General features: G+C 47.5%; 1 protein-coding gene across 4 annotated transcripts in view; it reads right to left on the bottom strand.

Moving 5' to 3' along the window:
• Positions 1–2,669: 2,669 nt before the first annotated feature.
• Positions 2,670–25,076, bottom strand: part of RFPL1 (ret finger protein like 1) — a 50,313-nt gene continuing 27,906 nt past the window's right edge. For 3 of the 4 annotated variants that reach the window (XM_063807665.1, XM_063807667.1, XM_063807666.1), the window contains 5 exons: positions 21,467–21,839; positions 13,639–14,072; positions 9,560–9,850; positions 6,805–6,868; positions 2,670–2,695 (listed from right to left, as the gene is read on the bottom strand). In XM_063807665.1, the coding sequence (XP_063663735.1) occupies positions 6,834–6,868; positions 9,560–9,850; positions 13,639–13,735 (423 nt within the window). In that variant the 5' untranslated portion in view covers positions 13,736–14,072; positions 21,467–21,839 and the 3' untranslated portion in view covers positions 2,670–2,695; positions 6,805–6,833. The remainder of the gene's footprint in view (positions 2,696–6,804; positions 6,869–9,559; positions 9,851–13,638; positions 14,073–21,466; positions 21,840–25,076) is intronic. The other variant, XM_063807668.1, reaches the window with a different exon arrangement.

Below are 25,076 nucleotides of genomic sequence, written 5' to 3' on the forward strand. Positions count from 1 at the left end.
TCTCCCTCTCTGATACTTAATGTGGCCCCTTACATTGGGCTGCTGGTTCTGGAGGGTCGCAGGGAAGCAGGATGGCTCATGCTGCTTTCACCACAAGCTCTGGCACCCGGTAAGAACCAGCACAGCATGCATGAAGCACACACCATACACCAGGCTTGGTGCTAAGAGCTTTACATGCTTGATCGCATTTAACTGCCCTTAGAAGTCAGGGGATGATCCCCATTTCACAGAATACTGAGGTTCATAAATGTCAAATAACCTGCCTGGAGGAGCCAGGTCTGAGAACAAGGTCCGTGCTCATGACCACTGGGTGGAACCCTTCTCAACATGGTACCCGTGGTCCCAGAGTCACAGGCCTTCTTAAGATGTGAAATTTGGTTAGAGATCAATTTTCTATCTCTGAAATCATCATATCCCCTCTCAATTCTTATGTATTTACAGTCAAGGACGTGTCAACATAGAGACTTAGGAGGTCAAAGTGAACTTCCTGATCCCCAACAGGCAGGAGTCCTGCCAAAGCCAAAATTTATGTGTCACCTTGGAAGATGATGCACCAGGAAGAATGGGGAGGAGGGAGGAGGAAAAACTGCTGATGAGGCCGACTCGCTCTTTGGGGCTTATCATATCAGCAAAGCCAGCTCTTTTGAGATGGAAGAACAAAGATGTTTCTCCTCTGTGAGGAGGTGACAGTGGTGTGCTGGGTGAAGGAGAGCAGCTTTGTCCTGGAAGGAATCTGACTTGGAAGGAGGCCCAGTTGTCCAGCAGGTACCTGTTTCCTTTCTGCTCTGGCTTCCAAAGGGCTCTCTGCAGAGCCCCTTCCCAGAGCTGCTGGCAGGAGGTCCTTTGCTGGGGGGGTGATCCATGGGGACGTCTGGAGCAGTGGGAGCCTATCTTGGGACCTGGACGGGAGCTGCTCCACCTCAGCACCCGGGTTATGAGGCACAGGGCTGGGCACCACGAGGGCATGGGTGAAAGCGGCCTGGATTTGGATTTCAGAAGAACTGGGCTTGAGTCCTAGTTCTGCCATAAACCATGTGACTCTTAGGCAGTCACTTTATGTTTTTATTTCTTTGGCAGTAAAACTGTCATTACCTACAATATGGGAATTGTAAGGAACTACTGAGAAAACAAATCTCAAAATGTTCTGTGCAGACTCTCAAATACTGTGCAAATATCAAGCTGTTTCAAAATCCAGTCTCTGCCTTTGAGATTTTACAATCTGGTGAGCAGGTAAACACAAGTACACATAACAAGAGAACAGTCTCCATTTAGTGCTGGGTGATGGGAACAGAGGCAAATGCTTTGAGTTTGGGGTAGTGAGCTGGGGTGATGAGGGAAGGCAGGAATGCAGGGAAGGCAGATCTTGAATGGTTTTTTTTGTTTTTTTTTTTTGAGAGGGAGTCTCGCTCTGTCATCCAGGCTGGAGTGCAGGCTCAGCTCACTGCAGCCTCTGCCTCCTGGGTTCCAGCAATTCTCCGTCTCAGCCTCCTGAGCAGCTGAAATTACATGTGCCCGCCACCATACCCAGCTAATTTTTGTATTTTTAGTAGAGACGGGGTTTCACCATCTTGGCCAGGTGGTCTTGAACTCCTGACTTCGTGATCCACCCTCCTCGGCCTCCCAAAGTGCTAGGATTACAGGTGTGAGCCACCGCACCCAGCCTCGAATGGGTTTTTAAAGATGAGAAGACAAGCTGGGTCACTGGGCGCTCCCACAGGGGAAGCATGAGCCAAGGTGCGGCAGCCGCTCTACACACGACCTGCTTTAGCCATCGGGTGCGACAGAGGCTGCACACCGGTGACAAATTAGAGAAATCCAATCTGCACGTGTGTTTTACTTGCACCACACAGTGTTTGTTTAATATCATCTGGCCACTTAAGACAGGGAGATTTAAAATGAAAAATTCAGATTTCCCATTCTTCTTCGTCTTCTTTTTTTTTTTTTTTTTTTCTGAGACTGAGTCTCGCTCTGTCACCTGGGCTGGACTGCAGTGGCACAATCTCAGCTGAATGCACCCTCTGTCTCCCAGGTTCAAGCAATTCTCCTGCCTCAGCCTCCCAAGTAGCTGAGATTACAGGCATGCGCCACCATGCCCGGCTAATTTTTGTATTTTTAGTAGAGACAGGATATCACCATATTGGCCAGGCTGGTGTCGAACTCCTGACCTCGTGATCCGCCCACCTGGGCCTCCCCAAGTGCTAGGATTACAGGTGTAAGCCACTGCGCCTGGCCCAGATTTCCCATTCTTTTTAAAAACCAGAAGACCTGGGCACACTGGGTCCTCTTCCCCAGCCAGTACTGATCCTCTGGAGTTTCTGAGAGGGTTCATGCCACACCCACTCCATCGCCTGCTGCCTTTCCCACCTACTCCAGTTAACTCACTCCATCACCAGCTGACCTGTCAGTGTCTGGGCTCGTGATTCCTGTGTAAACAAAACCTTCTATTGGGAAGAAAGTTTTATGAAGGGAGCTGTATGAGGGGAGACATGGGTCCCTAGACACCCTAAAGGAGACACTGAAGTGGACCCAAGCTATAAACCCTCCCCTGTCAGCCAGCTTCCAGCTGCCACCAGGCCTACTCCTGCACACCTGACATCTTTGCCCACGGTCATCGATGCAATCACTTTCTTCACTGCCTCCTTCTTCTTCTCCTTCTTGTCACTGTTGAGCTCTGCCTTCAGCTCGAAGATCTCCCCTAAGGAAAGGAGGCAAGCATGAGTGATCCCTCCCTACCCTGGCAGGGGACAATTCCCAGTATCTAACTTCCAGAAGAACTGGAGGGAGGCACGTAAGACATCCTATGCTGTTGGCTGAGGGAAGCTTCAGGCGCCTGGCCTCAGGTGGGCCAGGCAACAGTGAGGGATGACTGTTAGGACAGGAATTAACAAGATGGAAACTTGTAGGCCGGGTGCAATCGCTCACACCTGTAATCCCAGCACTTTAAGAGGCTGAGGATCAGCTGGGCACGGTGGCTCATGTCTGTAATCCCAGCGCTTTGGGAGGTCGAGGGAGGCAGATCACGAGGTCAGGAGATCAAGACCATCCTGGCCAATGTAGTGAAACCTCGTTTCTAATAAAATACAAAAAATCAGCGCGGTATGGTGGTGCAAGCCTGTAATCCCAGCTACTCGGGAGGCTGAGGCAGGGGAATTGCTTGAATCCGGAAGGTGGAGGTTGCAGTGAGCTGAGATGGTGCCACTGCACTCCAGCCTGGCAACAGGGCATGACTCCATCTAAAAAAAAAAGAGAAACTGAGGACCACTTGAGCCCAGGAGTTCGAGATTAGCCTGAGTAACACAGAACATAGTGAGACCTCGTTTTTTAAAAAAAAAATTTTTTTTAATTAGCCAGGTGTGGTGGCATGTGCCTGTTGTGCCAGCTACTCTGGAGGCTGAGGCTGGAGGATTGTTTGACCCCAGAGGTCGAGGCTGCCATGAGCCATGACACCACTACACTCCAGCCTGGGTGACACAAAGTGAGATCCTCTCTCCAAAAACAAGAAAAAAAAGAAACTTAGAGGCCACTCTGGATTGAAGCAACAGGAACCATGGAAGCTACAAAGGTTCTGAGGAAGACAAAAGCATCCAAAACATGATGGCAGGCTCTGCTCAGCCAGGGAGCTAAAAACCCAGTGGAAGGCAAAGCTGTCCTCAGCTACCCTCACTCAACAAAAGACCCTTAAAAGGCTCAGTGCAATAGAACCTGAGTACTTAAGGCTTGCGGGGTGAGAGCAGGATTTGTGGATTCCCACATGGAGGCTTTTCCTGTTTTCCTCAAACCTCTAAGACAGCTTGCTCAGGATTTCACTTCCTGAGACACAAGTGGTTGCTCAGCTCTGAAAATGGGAATTCAGCTGCTCCATGAGAGCTCAAGCATGAAATCAATTGTTCTGAAGAACTTCATGATGTGAGAAAAACAAATGAGGAAGTAGGGTTGTCTGGTCCTGCCATGGACAGATAGTCAGGACCCCGTTAACAGGTTAGGAGGGCAGATGTCATTTCCTGACCCCTTCTCTCTCTTTTTTTGAGATGGAGTCTTGCTCTGTCACCCAGGCTGGAGTGCAGTGGCCCCATCTCAGCTCACTGCAACTTCTGCCTCCTGGGTTCCAGCAATTCTCCTGCCTCAGCATACCGGGTAGCAGGGACTACAGGCACGTGCCGTCATGCCTGGCTAATTTTTGTATTTTTAGTAGAGATGGGGTTTCACCATGTTGGCCAGGCTGGTCTTGAAATCCTGACTTCGTGGTCTGCCCTCCTCAGCCTCCCAAAGCCTTGGGATTACAGGCATGAGCCACCGCACACGGTTTTTTTTTTTTTTTTTTTTTGAGACAAAGTCTCACTCTGTCACCCGGGCTGGAGTGCAACGGTGCGATCTCGGCTCACCACAACCTCCGCGTCCCGGGTTCAAGCAATTCTCCTGCCTCAACCTCCCAGATAGCTGGAACTACAGGCAGGCACCATCATACCCTCCTAATTTTTGTATTTTTAGTAGAGACGGGGTTTCACCACGTTGGCCCGGGTGGTCTTAAACTCCTGACCTCAGGTGATCCACCTGCCTCGGCCTCCCAAAGTGCTGGGATTACAGGCGTGATCCACCGTGCCCAGCCCCCCTGAGCCCTTCTCTAAGCCCAGTCCCATACTAACTTGTTCCCACACATTTTCTTATTTCATCCTCACAACTCTGCATTTCCCTCCATTTCGCAGTGAGCAAATGGAGGCTGTGAGAGGCTCAGTAACGTAAACCCAATGCCAGCAGGTGGTAGGACTGAAACTGAAAACCAGGTCTGCTAGCTCCAAAGCCCATGCTCTCAATCCCTATGCTTGGGCCTACCCAAGATACCCACTTTGCTTTCCTAAACCTGTTTCCTTGTCTCTTTGGCTGGAGCATTGAACCCAGGCATGTCTGTCCACACATCTCTCTTCCCAAAAGAAATCCACTAAAAAACCCCACCCCCAAAATAAAAAAAATAGCTGGGCATGGTGGCACGTGCCTGTAGTCCCAGCTACTTGGGAGAATGGCTTGAACCCAGGAGGCTGCAGTGAGCAGAGATCTTCCCATTGCACTCCAGCCTGCGTGACAGAGACTGTCTCAAAAAAAACAAACAAACAACAAAACCCACCCCTGGGACTCCAATACACTCAGCACTACGTTCACCCTGTGGCTCACCAGGCTCCACAAGACTGATCCCTGTGTACCTCTCCAATTGCTTTCTCTTTTTTCAATCAGTTGCCCAGGCTAGACTCGAACTCCTGGGCTCAAGCAAGTAATCCTCCCACCCAAGCCACCACCTGGGGCGCCACTGTGCCTGGCTCTAACCTCTTCTTGTATCACCCTCCTCGGTAGCTCATGCCCACTACCTTCCTTTCCCCAAATGTGTCACAGGCACAGCACTCACTCCTTCCCCTTCCTATCCCCCATCGATCTGGCCAGCTCCACCCAGAGCTCTCCCACAGTCCCCCCTGGACCCACTACACTTCAGTGTGGTTACTACTCTACCCACTGTCTTCCCTGCTCAACCTTGAGCAACACCAGGTCAGAGGCTCTGTTTCTCTTCCACTGCACATGATAGGTTCTCAGTAAAAACCAGCTAGACCAATACATGAAATGCCTGATGAGGGGCAGACTTCGGGTCCTGGATCAGCTGATCCAACAACAGACTCTTTTCATCTGGTCCGCAGGCATGTGTCAGTATCACTTGGAAGGAGGGAGGGAGGAAGGAAGGGCTGGCCAGAAAGATGCTTACAGGGTTAAAGCACATTTGTCAGCCACGACAACATCCTCCATTTCCTTAAAAGCAGAAACAACCAAAATATCCAACGATATAAGCCTAGCTTAGCAAATTTCAGTGTAGCTACTCAATAGACTCAATCCAAGGTGGGTGGATCACTTGAGGTCAGGAGTTTGAGACCAGCCTGGCCAACATGGTGAAACCCCATCTCTACTAAAAATACGAAAAACTGCCAGGTGCAGTGGCTCACACCTGTAATCCTAGCACTTTGGGAGGCTGAGGCTGGTGGATCACCTGAGGTTGGGAGTTTGAGACCAGCCTGACGAGTATGGAGAAACGCCATCTCTACCAAAAATACAAAATTAGCCAGGCATGGTGGTGCATGCCTGTAATCCCATGACTTGGGAGGCTGAGGCAGAAGAATCGCTCGAACCCAGGAGGCAGAGGTTGCAGTGAGCCAATATTGGTGCCATTGTACTCGTGCCTGGGCAACAAGAGCAAAACTCAGTCTCAAATAAATAAATAAATTAGCTGGGCATAGTGGCGGGCACATGTAATCCCAGCTATTCCAGAAACTGAGGCAGGAGAATCACTTGAACCTGGGAGGCAGAGGTTGCAGTAAGCCAAGATCGCGCCACTGCACTCCAGCTTGGGCGACAAGAGTGAAACTCCATCTCAAAAAAAAGAAAAACATGTGCCGTTGGATAAGGACACACAGGTACATGGACGGAAACACACACACACACACACACACACACACACACACACATACACACACTCTCTCTCTGCTGTGGGGGTGCTGATAGGATTGTGTGTTTTCTTTCCCCTGGAAACAAAAACATAATTATTTTAGCACTTGGAGCTAATGTTCTTCCCTTTCTGAGCTCTAAAAGGAGTGGTCAATTTCTTACATCATCAACAGTTCAATTTTCTAGATCTACCACAAGCTCTAGGCCATTCCTGCCACATGTTTCCAGGCCTTCATTGCCACCCCTACTCCCTACCGCCACAGGAGGAAAACAGAAGGGACAGGAAGAGAAAGCATAGGACAAGGCCCATTATTAAACAAGTAATACCTTTCTTGGTCGTGGTGAAATATTTTGAGTCAGTCATTTTGGTCCCTTATCTGTAGCCAGGCTTCTGCAAGAGAGAGAAGAGAGGGGTGACTTTCAGTTATGCTCCATCCCATCTTCAGTTATGGTACAGAGGGAGGAGGAGAAGGATCCAGAACACATGTGGTACAGGAAAACAGCTGCTTATCTATTTCCTGGAGAAACGAACTTTAGATCATGGCAGATTAGATTTTGAAAAGTAATTCTGAGGAATCTATCAACTTTTTTTTTTTTTTCTTCAGAGATGGGATCTCACCATGTTGCCCAGGCTGGTCTCAAACTCCTGGGCTCAGCCAATCCTCCTGCCTCGGCCTCCCAAACTGCTGGGATTACAGGTGTGAGCCACCACACCTGATCCCATCAAATTTTTGAATGTGCCTCTTCTAGAAATCTTTCCCACAAAAATATCTGCACAAGGATGGACGGGCTTACAGCAGCCCCTTTGTGGGACCCACTTTGCTCAGCACTGTCCTAAATGCTTGGCACACATTAACTCATTAGAAGCCTCATCACAGCATCATCAAGGCACGATGTTACCCTATACAGTCAAATGAGATTAGAAAATACCAAGCTTAAAAGGCTAGGGAGACTTCTTCTCCCCATGACTTCTCTAAGGTGCTAAAACAGTAACATGTATGATTCATCTGTGGAAAGGGCTAGAATCTATAGCAGTTCCCAAATCTACCTGGCCAAATTTCTTACAGGCTCTCTCAGGACATCTCCTAGAGCAAAGTTCATGGTGTAAAGTACTATTGTAAGACAATAAGGGCCAGGTGCTATAGCTCATGCCTATAATCCCAGCCAAGGCACGTGGATCACCTGAGGTCAGGAGATCGAGACCAGATGAAACCCATCTCTACTAAAAATACAAAAAATTAGCTGGGCGTGGTGGTGCGTGCCTGTAATCCCAGTTACTCAGGAGGCTGAGGCGGAAAAATCACTGGAACCCGGGAGACGGAGGCTGCAGTGAGCCAAGATAGCACCACTGCACTTCAGCCTGGGAGACAGAATCCTGCTTTGTCTCAGAAAAAAAAAGACCATAGGACAAAGAAAGTAGTGAAGCTCCGCCATTCATTCAACAAAAATTTACTGAGCATCTACTGTGTACCTCAATAGTTCTTCTGGGCAACAGATGAAAGAAAAGAAGTTACACAGGAACAAAGATACCCTGGATACATGGCCAAGGCTTCTAGGATGGTTCTAAGATTTATTAAGAATCTATCATTTACCGAGCCCCTATTAAAGGCAGGAGCTTCACCCACATTACCTCATTTAATCTTGTCAATAATATAACTGCTTTGAATCCCATTTTACAGAAAATGAAAAGGACTCAGGGATGTTGCATAATTTGCTCAAGGTCAAATGGCTTGATAGGTGAAGCCGCCAATTCTCATGGAGGAGGCAGGTGAGCTGGCCTAAAGAAAATTAATTGTCCAGAGCATTCTGAAAAAAAAATCTACAGAACATATGATCCTTCAAGTCAAAAAACTGATAGGATCACCAATATAGATTTTATAGATTACAGTAAGACTTGAGGAGATTGATTGCTGTTTGATGGTGAATTAGGGAATGAAATGAGATGAGTGGACATGGACAAGGAAGGAGGAAGTGGGTTCCAAACATGACTTAGGCAGGGTGAGTCTGTCCTCCATATTTCAGCAGAGACACAGTCAGGTATGGGTAGGTGGATGAGTAGAGATCATGGGTGTCAGGGCAGAAGCCACCACTGTCGGGGACATAATAGGGGCCCACCACCATTTATAGGTGTAATTCTTTGCCCAGGCTGACCATAACCTCTTCATTTAAATGTCCCTTTTCCCCGGAGTTATGGAGAGTGATAGTATTTTCTGTAGCCAGGACCCCTGTTGAAGCCCATGGCACACCGATGAGGAGACCAGCGTCTGCAACTAGCCCCACTCACAGAAACAAACACCATAGGTGCTCCATTCCCAACTCTTCCCAACCCTGGGGTGAGGTTGTTTGGTACAATGGGTGCCAATATTCACCATGCATTAGAATTACCAGGCCCATTTAAATGTCAGAGTCCTGGGAACCTTTGCTAGAGACAAATTCAAATTAAGTTACTCTGTGTTTTTGCTACTCAGCAAAGTCCCCAAGCCAGCAGGATCAATCCTGAGACTTCCCAGTTCAGCATCTGCATTTTAACAAGATCCCCAGGTAATCTGAGCACACTAAGTTTAGAGAATCCTTTGTCTAACCCATGACATAGACATCAGGTTTTTTTTTTTTGGAGACGGAGTCTCACTCTGTCACCCAGGCTGGAGTGCAGTGGCGCAATCTTGGCTCACTGCAAGCTCCGCCCCCCCAGGTTAATGCCATTCTCCTGCCTCAGCCCGCGAGTAGCTGGGACTACAGGCGCCCACCACCACGCCTGGCTAATTTTTTGTATTTTTAGTAGAGACAGCGTTTCACCGTGTTAGCCAGGATGGTCTCGATCTCCTGACCTCGTGATCCACCCGCCTCGGCCTCCCAAAGTGCTGGCATTACAGGCATGAGCCACCATGCCCAGCCAGCCTCTTTTTTGGAGATCACCAGGTGATTCTGTATGTTGTCAGGGCTGAGAATCTGATGATGAAGAAGCATCTCAATTTTAGGTGCCAGACAGCAGCTAATCCCCATATGGAATGAGGGGCCAGTTGCACAGATGATTTTTCCTGGTCTGGTCGTGGGAAGGGGGCAGGGTATACAGATCCCTTACCTTGGAACTTCCGCATCCTTGGGTTCATCTGCAGAATCTTCTTCAGCTTGGGCTCCAGTTCCTTGATGTGGGAAGCCAGCCTCTCTAGCTGCCGATTGGGCCTGATTTTGTTCTTCTGAGAGACCATGGAACAGCAACAGCAAAGTAGATCCTCCCCATGGGGCTCCTTCTGCAGCGAATTGATGCACTTGAAGCAGACGGCGCATCCACACTCCAGGGACATTGGTTTTTCCAGATAGTCTGAGCAGACGGGACAGCTGCTTGCTTCTTGGAAGAGTGCAGCCATGTCCACTGCCAGGGGAAAAGTGCACAAGGGAAGAAAATTTCCGTGAGGTGAAAGCCTGTTAGTTGTGACAAGTGACAACCTTTTCATGCATAGAGGTATTGTGTTCCAGCTTTGTCACTTCTAGAACAAGACCATGAGTACAAACACTCAAGCACATCCCCCCACCCCCCGTCTTCAGAGATTTGAAGTTCTATTGGGAAAGAAAGTCACGAATCATCACTGTGCTCTGAGCTGAGGTGGAGGAAGGGTCCATTCTACTGGTGACCCAGCAGCTGAGCCTGAGCCAGTGACACGGCAGCACCCATGTGAGGAACAGCGAGCTGGGGTCATTTCACCTCCTCCTAGGGGAACCCCAGCAAGAGATTGATTGATGAACATAAGAGGTCAGGAGTTTGAGAGCAGCCTGGCTAACATGGCCAAACCCCTTCTCTACTAAAAATACAAAAATTAGCCAGACGTGGTGGCGAGTGCCTGTAATTCCAGCTATTTGGGAGGCTGAGGCAGGAGAATCACTTGAATCCGGGAGATGAGGGTTACGGTGATCTGAGATCATGCCACTGCACTCTAGCCTGGGCGACAGAGCAAAACTTCATGTCAAAAAAAAAAAATTATTGATAATCTTTATTTAGGTTTGTAATGATGTATTTTTTGTCCATATTTTTAGAGACACGAATGGAATATATAGACTAATAGATATGATACCTGCAATTTGTTTCAGACAACTGTATAAAAGAAGTTATTTGAGGCTGGGTGCAGTGGCTCACGCCTGTAATCTCAGTACTTTGGGAGGCCGAGGCGGGAGGATCGCCTGAGGTCAGGAGTTCAAGACCAGCCTGACCAATATGGTGAAACACTCTCTCTCCTAAAAATAGAAAAATTAGCTGGGCATGGTGAGTGCCTGTAATCCCAACTACTCGGGAGGCTAAGGCAGGAGAATTGCTTCAACCCGGGAGGTGGAGATTGCAGTGAGCAGAGATCGTGCCATTGCACTCCGGCCAGGGTGATAGAGCAGACTCTGTATCAAAAAAAAAAAAGTTATTTGATTGTGGGTGGGTCAACATTAGCTGTATTATCCTCCTGTTTCCTTATTTTTGTCCTGTCAGTTTTCTATAATATCTTACAAGGCAGTAAAGAGAGGGCTTAGTCTTGGGACAGCACCCAGGGGGACATCGAGAGAGGAGTCTGGCGTTCTACCCAGCAGGGCCATTGAGAAGGTGGAGACGAACATGGTTCTCTTTGCTACAGAGGCTCAGCCTTTACATCCATGAAATGGGGCCAGAAAGAGTGGTGAGAATCAGGACCCTTAAGTTTCCTTCCAACTTGTAGGTTGTGATTTGGGGTTGGGGTGGCTGTGATTAAGTTCCAAAAGAACACATTTATCTGCCGCAAGATGGCTCTGTCCAGGCCTGACCTGGCCACCCAGCAGCTCTGGTGAAGGCACCTGTGCTGGAAACACTGAGGGGGGGGGCCTGACAGTGCCCAGGACTGATGAAGAGGGCTGGGAAGTGCATCTCCCAAAGCCACCTCACCTGCTGACAGGTACCCTGGGATGAATGTGTCTCTGACCTCAGGCTGTAGGGGCACAAGGTGGGGGCTGAGCCACATGAGTGAGGGAGAAAGTAGGGCCTGGTGAGATGGGGTCTAGGGTAGCTGAGTCCTGTGAAAGCCTGTTCCTGCCTGTAGCCCTCAAGTCACATTTACCCTGCCTTGACCTAGTGTCACCTGGCCCCGATTCCTAACTGAATAGGATTCTGACACAGCCTCCATCAGACAACCAATGGATGCCCATTCTGTGCTGGGGAAGGTGCCTTTCTCATTCCAAGACTAGAGATGATTCAACAGCTTGTGATTCTCCCTTATTTGGAATCCCACTGGGCCCAATCTGTTTTCCATTGCCAATGCCCTGCTGCTAAAAGTATACCATATCAAGCATCCTCCCTAAAGACTGAGGGCCCATCGTGGAAGAGGAGGGCACATGAGATTGTAAGAGCTGGACTGGGGGTGGGGGTGAAGGGTGGAGGCCAAAGCAACTGTATCTTGGGTGCTGATATTTGCCGTGTTGGCCTCTGATGAACCCCTGTTCCAGGAGGCCTCTAAGAGTTCCAGTTTACCTGTTGTTCTGTGTAAGAGCAGGTACTTGCCATGAATCCTGCCCTTTGGTCAAACAACCTTGATGTTACTCTACTTCAATTATCCTACACATCCCTTGTAATTCACCCTTTCTATATGGTATATAAGCCCTAGAGGGTCTGGGGGATAATGGTGCAGGGATTCACTATCTTCTCTTACCACAACCGGAGACATAGACAGGGCTTCTGTTCATAAGTCCCTATTAAATGTTTCTAAGAAAGTGGATTTGTCAGCTTTCTTCAGCCTCTCAGCCTCCTGGGACTTTCAGGGATACGTTTTCACAGCCCTGTCCCCTAAGAAACAGGGATTCATTGCTAATGTTGAAAAACGAAATGTTCACCAAAAGCATGCAGGAGTAGCTACACTTGTGTCAGACAAAATAGACATTAAGTCAAAAAACATAAAAAGAGACATAGCAGGTCATTATATAATGATGAAGAGATCAAAGCAGCAAGAGGATATAACAATTATAAATATATATGCACCTAACTCAGGAGCACCAGATATAGAAAGTAAATATTATTAGAGCTAATGAGACTCTAATACAATAATAATTAGGGAGTTCAACACCCCAGTTTTAGAAATGCCTAGATCATCTAGGTAAAATAAAATAAAATAATGTAAAATAAGTCAGATTGAAGCTGCATTATAGGCTAAGTAGAGCTAACAGATGAACAGTTGCAGAATCTACATTCTTCTCCTCAGCACATGGGATCCTCTCCAGGATGGACCACATGTTAGGTCACAAAGCAAGTCTCAAAAATATTTAAAAATTGAAATCATATTAAGTAATCTTCTCAGACCACAATGAAATATAACAAAAAATCAATAACAAACAGAGTTTTGGAGCCTACAGAAAGATATAAATTAAGTCACATGCTACTGAACCATTGGGTCAATGAAGAAATGAAGATGGAAATTGAAAAATGTCTTGAAACAGATGAAAATGAAAACATAATATACCAAAATCTATGGTGTATAATAAAAGCAGTACTGACAGGGAAGTTAATAGCAATAAATGCTGACAGCAAAAAAGTAGAATGCTTTCAAATAAACAAGTTAACAATGTACCTCATAGAACTTGAAAAGCAAGAACAAACCAAACCCAAAATGAGAAGAAAAGAGATAATAAAAGATCAGAGCAGAACTAAACAAAATAGAGACTTAAAAAACTCACAGTGAAAGGAAAAGTTGGGTTTTTTGTCTTTCATTTTTTTGTTTTAGATAGGGTCTCGCTCTGTCACCCAGTCTGGAGTGCAGTGGCATTATCATGGCTCACTGCAGCCTTGGACTCCAGGCTCAAGCAATCCTCCCACCCCAGCCTCTAAAGTAGCTGAGACTATAGGTGCACACCATCATGCCCTGTGAATTTTTCTATTTTTTGTAGAGACGAGGGTCTTACTATGTTGCCCGGGCTGGTCCTGTACTGCTGCAAGCAATCCTCCTACCTCAGCCTCCCAAGTGCTGAGATTACAGGCATGAGCCACTGTTCTCAGCCAAGAAGTTGATTTTTTGAAAAGATTAACAAAATTGACAAACTGTGAGCTAGGCTAACTAAGAAAAAAGAAGAAGAAGACCCAAATAAATTAAGAAATCAGAAATGAAAAAGGAGACACGAGAGATTTGACGTGTCCATTTGTGTCCTGGGCTCCCCTCGCTTTACCTGTGGCCGCCACTACTGGGAGGTGGATGTGGGAACAAGCGCAGAATGGGACCTGGGAGTCTGCAGAGAATCTGTTCACCGCAAAGGGAGGATCCATCTGACCACAGAGCGTGGATTCTGGACTGTGAGTTTGAGGGATGGAAGCCGCCTCTCTGCCAGCACGGTGCCGCTGACTTTCCTCTTCGTAGACCGCAAGTTACAGCGAGTGGGGATTTTTCTGGATATGGGCATGCAGAATGTTTCCTTTTTTGACGCTGAAGGTGGTTCCCATGTCTATATATTCAGGAGTGTCTCTGCTGAGGAGCCACTGCGCCCGTTTTTTGCTCCTCCAAGTCCACCTAATGGTGATAAGAGTGTCTTGAGTATCTGTCCTGTGATGAACCCGGGCACTACTGACGCTCCAGTCCATCCTGGGGAGGCCAAATAAGCCCCCACTGCAAAAAAACAAAAAACAGGTTAAGAAAATTACTTGGGTGGGCAGACTTAGGAACACTCTACTCGGTAAAAGCGTTATACAAAGTCATAGGAGAAAAATATGGGACAATTCATGATTATACTTAATCTAATTTGATTAGTTTATAAATTGAGTCCTAAGTATTAATTATTGCCACCATCCAACTCATTGAGTCTTATGGTTCACATCTTGTTTCCTATAGAAATATTCTGTATTCTGGGATCAATTTCCAAATGCTTTTTTATTTCTGTAAGTTCAAATTAATGTATTATAGAAGTTATGAGTTAAATAAACATTGGAATATCACCTAATGGATTATGTGACTTTCTTTCCTCAGCCTCCTGAGTAGCTGGGATTACAGGCAACCGCCACCACACCTAGCTAATTTTTTGTATTTTTAGTAGAGACAGGATTTCACCATGTTGGCCAGGCTGGTCTCGAACCCTTGACCTCATGATTCACCCACCTCAGCCTCCCAAAGTGCCGGGATTACAGGCGTGAGCCACTGCACCCAGCCGGATTATGTGATTTTCTAAATGATAGGAATACGATAGATTTTATTCATAGTAAATGCGTGAGCATGTGTATGTGTGTGCGTGTGTGTGTGTGTGTGTGTGTGTGTATTTGGACAGAGAGCTGGATAAATGCCTATGTCCTATCCAGAACTGAAAAAACAAGTTGTTGCCATCATTGCTCAGTATTGGTAACATTTTCCTGGATGTGCGTTCATCTACATTAACAACGATAATTCCCAATTAATTATTATAATTATTAATTATAATTGTTACAATTAATAAACCTCTGCAAGCTAACAAAGCAAAAAAAAAAAAAAAACACCACACATTACTCATATTAGAAATGAAAGAGGGGCCATGTCTACCAAACTGTTGAGCATTAAAAGGATAATCAGGGACTGTTATGAATGACTCTATTCCCACAGTTTGATAACCTAGGTGAAATGTATCAATTCCTTGAGAGACATAATCTTCCCAAGGTCACACTAGAAACAGACAATCTGAACAGCCTCTGCCTATTAAGTGAACTGACATTAAGAACATTCCAAAAAGACAACACCAGAACCAAATGATTTCTCTTATGAAATCCACCAAATTCTTATGAATCCTAACATATTTTCACAATATAATCCAAAAATTGTGCTCCTAGGTATGTACTCAGCTGAAATGAAAAGTTATGTCCACACAAAGCCTGCACAGGAATGTTTACAGCAGCTTTATCTATAACCACCCAAACTAGAAGCAAGATGTTCAAGAGGTGAATGAAAAAAAAAATCATCCATAAAACACAATATTATTCTGTGATTTAAAGGAGTTCTCCAACAAGGCATAGAAAAGACAATGGCATGTATCAGAAAGACTGTGAGGGCATGCCTTCATTGGATGAGACACACAGAAAGGCGGCAGAGCAGGGTGACTTTATGTTAATTAGTGAAGTAAGTTCATCTGAAAAAGCTACATAATACTGGGTTGGTGCAAAACTAGTTGCGGTTTCCGGCATTTAAAGAATGGGAAAGCCGCAATTACTTTTGCATCAACCTAATACATGACTCCAACTACATGACATTCTGGAAAAGGCAAAACCAAGGGGACGGTAAAAATATCAATAGTTGGTAAGGTTTCTGGAGAAAGAGGACAGAGATTCACAAGTAAAGAAGAGGGAAGTTTTGGAGCCGGGAGAGTATTCCTCATGAGATCAAAATGGTAAACATAACATCATAAATATTTCAAAATTCATAGAAATGTGTAACAGGAAGAAAGAACACTATGTGAATGACAGACTTTAGTTACTAATGTATCCCTTTGGCCTTTCTCTTCAAGGATCCCTGAGGAGACAGAGCCCCAGTGCCCTCAGGCATCCATGCTTAGAATGAAGCCACACCCCACCCCTGGTATCCAGAATGATCCGGTTCCAAACGTCCCTGGGAGAACTGTGAGCAGAAGGTCCTGTGCGGCAGAACCCCAGGCCGGAAGGGTGGCAGGGCTGACCCTGCACATCCAGCAGTTCTGTTTTCCCTCCCTCCCACCCCAGGCTCTTCTCCTGTCATTTCCCTGCATCTCCCTGTTTCTTCCTGTCTGGATCTTTCTCCTTCCCTCCCTCTCTCTCTCTCGCGTTGAGTGTGCGTGGTCTCTGTCACTGCTGCCTTGGCCACCTGCAGACGTCTCTCTCTGATTCCACCCCTGGGTTCACTGACATCCGACATGGGATGCTCTTGGTGCTTCCTGGCACACCAGCCCAGTCCTGAGAGGGAACTGGCAGCCACAGGCACACCGACTCATAGGGCACAGGAGCCTACGAATACATGGCCCCCTCTTCCGAGCTGCAAGTGGACCATTCTATTTATTTTTTTTATTTTTTGAGACGGAGTCTTGCTCTGTCACCCAGGCTGGAGTGCAGTGGCCCAGCTACTTGGGATTACAGAATTGCTTGAATCTGGGAGACGGAGGTTGCAGTGAGCTGAGATCACACCACAGCACTCCACCCTGGGTGACAGAGCAAGACTTCACCTCAGAAAAAAAAAAAAAAAAAATTAGCCGGGCATGGTGGCCACACCTATAGTCCCAGCTACTTAGGAGGCTGAGGTTCACTTGAACCTGGAAGGCAGACGTTGCAATGAGTCAAGGTCATGCCATTGCACTTTAGCCTGGGTGACAGAGTCAGACTCATCTCAAAAAAAAAAAAAAATCTCCTTTAATTCCCACAACCACCCTACGAAGTAGGTATCATTACTTCCCCCATCTTACAGAGGGAAAGTGAGACTCAGGGAGGGAGGGGATTCACCCAAGATCACACAGCTGGCAAGAGGCAGAACCTGGCTGCCTGGTTCCAAAGCCCATACCCTTAGCTGTCATGCAGTACAGCCTCTGCCTACTCCGAGCTCCTCAGGAACACAGACGACATCTTTCCTGACTGTGGGTGCCACTCCCCAGCATGAGAAGTGTTTGCCAAATGAATCCGTGAATGGTCGTGCAGAAGAAGGTGCGCTCCAAGAGGGCACAGGCTATATTGTTTTATTCCTGTGTCTCAGCAATATCCAAAAAGAGCCAGGCACAGTGAGTGCCCATTAGACATCTACTGAATGGATCAAAAAATGGTTTGGGCCAGGTGCGGTGGCTCACAGCTGTAATCCCAGCACTTTGGGAGGCTGATATGGGAGGATTATTCGAGCCTAGGGGTTCAAAACCAGCCTGGGAAAGATGGAAAGACTCCATCTCTACAGAAAAATTTATAAAAAATTAGCCAGGTACAGTGGAGTATACCTGTAGTCCCAGCTACTCTGGAGGCTGAGGCAGGAGGATCACTTGAGCCTGGAAGTTCAAGGTTACAGTGAGCAATGATCGCGCCACTGCACTCCAACCCGGGAGACACAGTGAAACTTTGTCTCAGTAGAAAATAAATAAATAAATAAACAAATATTTTAAAAACTTAAGAAAATGAATGGTTTGGGGGCTCAGTGAGGTGGTGGGACTTGTGGGACATCCAGATGAAAGAGCAAACCTGAAAGGTGGCCCAGAGGCCAGGACTAAGGATCAGGGAAGCCACAGGTGGATCCAGGACAGTGGATGAGACACACGAGGTGGATGGGAGTGGGGGTGGCAGAGTTGAGTGGGGGACAGGAGACCAAAAGACAACCGCAGTCCCCCCCATTGTCCTTGGGGGATACATTCCAAGATCCCCAGAGGAGGCCTGAAACCATGGATAGTACTGAGCCCATATATACTATGTTTGCTCCTATACACCCATACCCGTGAAACAATTTCATTTATAAATTAGGCACAATAAGAGATGAACAACAAGAGCAACCAAAAAGGACAATGATAACAACATCACGTTCATAATTTCACAGATAGATTTGTTCTTACCATAGGTCTTAGCAACCTCAGCATATAATTTTTTTCTTTTTTTTACAAATTCAACTTTTATTTAGTTTCAGGGGTACTTGTGCAGGTCGGTTCTACAGATAAATTGCATGCTTGGTATACAGAGTGTTTTGTCACCCAGGTAGTAAGTACCATACCCAATAGGTAGTTTGTTTTGGTTTTTGAGAAAGAGTGTTGCTCTGTCACCCAGGCTGGAGTGCAGTGGCATGATCTCGGCTCACTGCAACCTCTGCCTCCTGGGTTCAAGCAATTCTCCTGCCTCAGCCTCCTGAGTAGCTGGAACTACAGGCACTCACCACCACACCTGGCTAATTTTTGTATTTTTAGTAGAGATGGGGCTTCACCATGTTGGCCAGGCGAGACTCGAACTCCTGACCTCAGGTGATCCGCCCGCCTTGGCCTCCCAATGTGCTGGGATTACAGGCATGAGCCACCCAGCCAGGCCTCAATAGGTAGTTTTACGGCTCTCTCTCTCTCCACCTTCAAGTAGGCCCATATCTATTGTTCTTTGCATCTTTATTTGCGTCCCTGTGCACTCAATGTTTAGCTCCCAGTTCTGAGTGAGAACATGTGGTGTTTGGTTTTTTGTTCCTGCATTAGTTTGCTTAGGATGACGGCCTCCGGCTCCATTCATGTTGCTGCAAAGGACATGATCTCATTCTCTTTTACTTTTTTCCCTAGAGTGCTCAGCAGATTTTCTTTCTTTCTTTCTTTCTTTTTTTTTTTTTTGAGACAGTCTTGCTCTGTTGCCCAGGCTGGAGTGCAGTGGCGTGATCTCAGCTCACTACAACCTCCGCCTCCTGGGTTCAAGCAATTCTCCTGCCTCAGCCTCCTGAGTAGCTGGGATTACAGGTGTGCACCACCACGCCTGGCTAATTTTTTTTTTTTTTTTTTTTTTGAGACAGAGTCTCACTCTGTCGCCCAGGCTGGAGTGCAATGGTACAATTTCGGCTCACTGCAACCTCTGCCTCCTGGGTTCAAGCAGTTCTCTGCCTCAGCCTCCCGAGTAACTGGGATTACAGTCACCCACTACCATGGCTGGCTAATTTTTTATATTTTTAGTAGAGATGGGGTTTCACCGTCTTGGCCAGGCTGGTCTTGAACTCCTGACCTCGTGATCCACCCACCTTCACCCCAGAAAGTGCTGGGATTACAGGAGTGAGCCACCGTGCCCAGCCTAATTTTTGCATTTTTCAGTAGAGATGGGGTTTCACCATGTTGGCAAGGCTGGTCTTGAACTCCTGACGTCAGGTGATCCACCCACCTCAGCCTCCCAAAGTGCTGGGATTATAGGCTGGAGCCACTGTACCCGGCGATTTTCTTCTTTTCTTATTGAGAACCTTTACCTTTTCATTTAAAGGAAGCGCTTCACAACTTCTCTTTGGCATATCTGAATTGCCAGCATCACGAATCTTGCTCTTTGGGGCTATAGTTAAGTCAGATAAGGATTTCTTGAACACAAGCACTGCAAAACTGTGATGGTTGATTTGATAACTGGGAGGGCTACTACGTGATTATGGGGTAGTGAAAAATAGCGTCGGTACATTGGACAAAGGGAGGATTCACACCCCAGTCAGCTGGAGATTTCATCACACTGCTCACAATGGGGCGCAATTTAATAAGTGCTTGGTAAACATTTTAATGATGGGGTTAGTAAGGGGTGGAGCAGGGACTCGAACCTGCATCTGTAAGGCTCTTTTCTGGCTTTTAACAGCCACCCCTAAGCTATGTGTACCTGGCCCTCCCATGTCACTGTGTGCTCTTTTTTTTTAGAGACAAGGTCTTACTCTGTCACCCACCCAGGCTGGAGAACAGTGGCATGGTCATAGCTCACTGCAGCCTTGAACTCCTGGGCTCGACTGATCCTCCTGCTAATTTTATTATTTTTTGTAAAGACAGGGTCTTGCTATGTTGCCCAGGCTGGTTCCTCATCTCGTGATCTGCCTGCCTCAGCCTCCCAAAGTACTGGGATCACAGGTGTGAGCTATGCTCCTGTCTTAGTGGTTGGAAGCTCAGGATCTGGTTTTGAGAACAGATAAATAATGACAGGTGAGCTGAACAAAGAAATGGTGAAAAAACAGCAGCTCAGGGTGGTCAGGACTCAGAAATGCCTGTGGTGGACCCACCGTGGGAGCTACAGGTAGACAAATGTACACACTTTGGGATGCGCTCAGACACCCCCTGGAATGCCTGCTGAGATGAATTCTGAGTATACGCTTGGCTCCTGCTAGAGGGTTGAGCTGGACTTCCTGACTGCTCACCAGTCCCATGCCAGGCTCTATCTGATGCATTTCTTTTTATTTTATTTTATTTGATTATAAACCACCTTTTGAAAATATCTAATGCATTTCAAACCCCAAAAATGTGCTGAGCTACCCAGGGCTACCCAGCGCTGCCACTGCCCCTTCAGCTCTCTCTACCCTGGCACCCTCTCTCCTTCACTCCTGTCACTGGCTCGCCTGGGCCCTGCCTCCCTGGCCTGGGTGGCATTAACAGCCTCCAACGGGCTTCTTTGCCACCAGCCTCCCCATCTTCCTGGCCAAAGGAGTGAGCCTTCCAGTAGAGCCCCAACCAGATGCCCCTCCTGCTTACAACCCTCTCATGGCTGCTGAAATCCCTGGATAAAGTGCAAAGCCCTCTCTGAGGCCTCAAGGCCCCTCAGAACACAGCCCTGTGCCCCATCTGGCTTCATATCTCCACCATCCCTCCTGGAGCCAGTCCCACCATGATGAAGACAGTTGGCCCCACCACACTGAACTGCTTGCAGTGTCCCCACACACATCACCAAGTAGAGGCAGGCCCTGCCACTCTGGAGTCCTGTGATATAGGCCCACAATACTTACTTCTCTGTGCCTCAGTTTCCCCATCTGTAAATTGGGGGTAATAACAGAACCTAGAGGCAAAGTTGCAGGGAAGGCTTCCTGGGCCGATGCATGTGAAGAGCCCAATTGGGTGTGAGCTCTCAGTACGCCTGAGCTGCTGTTATTAGTAACTCTATTATCACTGGGTTGGTGCCTACTTCTCAAGGTTTTGAGGGAGAACAATAAGAATTAGTACCAGGGACTAGGTGCCGTGACTCGCGCCTGTAATCCCACCACTTTAGGAGGCCAAGGCAGGTGGATCACCTGAGGTCAGGTGTTCGAGACCAACCTGGCCAACATGGTGAAACCCCATCTCTACTAAAAAGACAAAAATTAGGCAGGTGTGGTGGTGGGTACCTGTAGTCCCAGCTACTCGGGAGGCTGAGGCAGGAGAATGGCGTGAACCTGGGAGACAGAGCTTGCAGTGAGCCAAGATCACGCCACTGCACTCCAACCTGGGCAACAAAGCAAGACTCCATCTCAAAAAAAAAAAAAAAATTAGTACCAGGATCTCCGGGTATCCCCACATGCAGGGCACGAAGAGGTTAGCCTCAGGCAGGAAGGCAGCACAGGCTGGCTCCAGGGGATAGGTGGGCAGGCGGCCAGGTAGCTCTTACCTGAAGCCCAGGTGCTTGTGCGTGTGCTTAATGTAGTGTCCATGGGATGAAGGGGTCTAGGTGGGCTTCAGACGTGTTGCATGATGGGCAGAGGGTGTGCTACCCTCTCGTGGCTAGCTGAGCAGCCATCACTCTGGCATAGATGAGTGGGATGCTGTGCAGGGTAGCCTGGCTGGGCACCACCGAGTGGGTCTGTGGGGGGAAGCGATGGCATCGGAGCTCTGATGTCTATGGGAGAGGTGGTTCCATGAAGGCCAGCAGGGCCCATGGAGGCAGGCTCCACTGTGCATGGGATGGAGCATCCCCCTTAGCTCACGCAGGCCTCCGGAGAGTTTACCCACATGGTCCAGCCACACAGCAGATGGGTATATGCCTGAAATGCAAGGATATAAACATGGTTTACTAGCACGAAGAGATGTTTGCCACACATCGTTGTTAAGAAAAGAAAAAAGGGCCGGGTGTGGTGGCTCATGCCTGTAATCCCAGCACTTTGGGAGGCCGAGGCGGGCAGATAATGAGGTCAGGAGTTCGAGACCAGCCTGGCCAAAATGGTGAAACCCTGTCTCTACTAAAAATACAAAAAATTAGCCGGGCGTCGTGGTGGGCACCTGTAATCCCAGCTACTCAGGAGGCTGAGGCAGGAGAATGGCTTGAACCCGGGAGGTGGAGGTTTCAGTGAGCCGAGATCTCGCCACTGCACTCCAGCCTGGGAGACAGTGAGAGACTCTGTTTCAAAAAAAGAAAAGAACAGAAAAGAAAAAAGTAGGTTTGAAAACTTTACATACAACATCCAAAACGTGGAAACAACTCAAACACCTGTCAACTAATAAATGGACACAATGTGGTCTATCCGGACAAACGGAGGATTATTCAGCCTTGCGAAGGAATAAAGCACTGACACATGCGACAACATGGATGAGCCTGGAGGGCATTATGCAAAGCGAAAGAAGCCAGACACAAAGGACAAATATTGTGTGATCCCATTCATATGAAATGCCCGAAGTAGGTAAATCCATAGAGACAGGAAGCCCATTGCCAGGAAGTGGGGAACAGAGGGTGGGAAGTGGCTGCCAACGGGAACAGGGTTCCTTTGGGGTGATGAAAATGTTTCACAACTAGGGAGGTGATGGTTCCAAAATGTTATAAATGTCCTCAATGCCATAGAGTTGTACACTTTACAATGAGTACTTTCATGATATATGAATTTTACTTCAATTTTAAAAAATTAATAAATAGGCCGGGTGTGGTGGCTCATGCCTGTAATCCCAGCATTTTAGGAGGCTAAGGTGGGTGGACTGCTTGAGCCCAGGAGTTCAAGACCAGCCTGGGCAACACAGGGAGACCTCATCTTTACAAAAAATTAGCTGGGCGTAGTGGCATGTGCCTGTAGTCCCAGCTACTTGGGAGGCTATGGTGGGAGGATACCTTGAGCCTGGGAGGCAGAGGCTGCAGTGAGCCGAGATCACACCACCGCACTCCAGCCTGAGCAACACAGTAAGATCCTGTCTCAAAAAAAAAATTAATACATAAAAGCCGAGACCATGCAGTGTAATTCCAGTTTTGTTAAGTACACACAGACAAACACAGACCCACATGTTAGCAGGAGTGGGATCATGGATAACATCTATATTCTTTTTTTTTTTTTTTTGCTTATATACATTTCCTAAATCATCCACAATAAACATGAAGAAGGAAAAAAAAAAAGTTTTAAAAATATTTGGCAGAGTGCAGTGGCTCACGCCTGTAATCCCAGCACTTTGGGAAGCCGAACAGGGTGGATCACTTGAGGTCAGGGGTTCAAGACCAGCCTATAATCCCAGCACTTTGGGAGGCCAAGGCGGGTGGATCACTTGAGATCAGGAGTTCCAGACCAGCCTGGCCAACATGGTGAAACCCTGTCTCTACTAAAAATACAAAGATTAGCTGGGTGCGGTGGCGTGCACCTGTAGTTCCAGCTACTCAGGAAGTCAAGGCAGGAGAATCTCTTGAACCTGGGAGGTGGAGGTTGCAGTAAGCTGAGACCATGCCACTGCACTCCAGCCTGGGCTACAGAGCGAGACTCTGTCTCAAAAAAAAAAAAAAAAACACACCAAAAAAAACAAATTATAGAGTACCTACTGTATGCCCAGCTTCATGTGAATCCAAGCAATAATATCTGATATTGGCACAGCCCTTGACAGTCACAGAATACCTTCAACACCTCAGGAAGCCATTTCTGCATCCTCAGTTTCTAGGTGAGACAATTAAGGCTCCATCAAGTAAAGTCACTCTGGGCCCTAGGCCTGGACACCATGAATGCATGGACAGGTGAGAATAAAGAGACACCCCCAAGAACTACAGATGCAAAGCAAGATTGCTTTCTTTTTCTTCCTCTTTTTTTAGAGAAAGAGTCTCACTGTGTCACCCAGGCAAGATCACAGGTCACTTTAACCTCGAACTCCTGGGCTCAAGTGACCCTCCCATCCAGACTCCTGAGTAGCTGGGACTATAGCGCATGCCATCTCTGCCATCTCACCCACGTGCCCAGCAGTATTTCTCTTTTCTGTTTCTTTTTTCTCTTTCTTTTTCTTTCTTCTTTCTCTCTCTTCCTTCCTTTTCTTTTTTCTTTTCTCTTTTTCTCTTTCCTTTTCTTTCTTTCTTTCATTCTTTTTTCTTTCTTTTCTCTTTCTCTCTTTTTTTTTTTTTTTGACAGAGTCTTGCTCTGTTGCCCAAGCTGGAGTGCAGTGGCACGATCTCAGCTCACTGCAATCTCCGCCTCCTGGGTTCAAGCAATTCTCATGCCTCAGCCCACTGAGTAGCTGGGACTACAGGTGCGTGCCACCACACCTGCCTAATTTTTGTATTTTTAGTAGAGACAGTGTTTCAACATGTTGGCCAGGCTGGTCTCGAACTCCTGACCTCAGGTTATCCAGCCACCTCGGCCTCCCAAAGTGCTGGGATTATAGGTATGAGCCACCATGCCCGGCCTATTTCTTTTTGTTGTTGTTGTTGTTGTTGTTTTTGAGGAGTCTCACTCTGTCACCCAGGCTGGAGTGCAGCGCTGTAATCTCAGCTCACTGAAACCTCTGCCTCCTGGGTTCAAGTGATTCTCATATCTCAGCCTCCTAAATAGCTGGCATTACAGGCTCCCACCACCACGCCTGGCTAATTTTTGTATTTTTAGTAGAGACAGGATTTCACCATGTTGGCCAGGCTGGTCTCAAACTCCTGACCTCAGGTGATCTGCCCACCTTGGCCTCCCAAAATGCTGGGATTACAGGTGCGTGCCACCACGCCTGGCCCCCAGCAGTATTACTTATAAGCCTCTAGTGCATACTGGGCCCTCCTGGGACAATCTTCTTATTCCCAACAACAGCTCACACTCATGCACACTTATGAGCCTTTTTCTAGGCTGGACAACTGGCCTGGAAGGTCTCTCTGCCGCTCCCCACCGCACCTCACCCCCACCAGCCTATGAGCTTCCCCATCTGGGAAGCCTGCCCTGCTTTGAAGCCAAGAACACTGTGGAAGGAGTTTCTCCCAGCCCTAAGGATGGGTCTAAGAAAGGAGGTGTCTAGGAGAGGTCCCCACAGGCAGGAGGCCTGCAGCACCCCAGACTCAGCTGGGCTCC

The sequence above is a fragment of the Pan troglodytes genome, chromosome 23 (genome assembly GCF_028858775.2).
Source record: "Pan troglodytes isolate AG18354 chromosome 23, NHGRI_mPanTro3-v2.0_pri, whole genome shotgun sequence".
In the NCBI taxonomy this organism is placed as follows: domain Eukaryota; kingdom Metazoa; phylum Chordata; class Mammalia; order Primates; family Hominidae; genus Pan; species Pan troglodytes.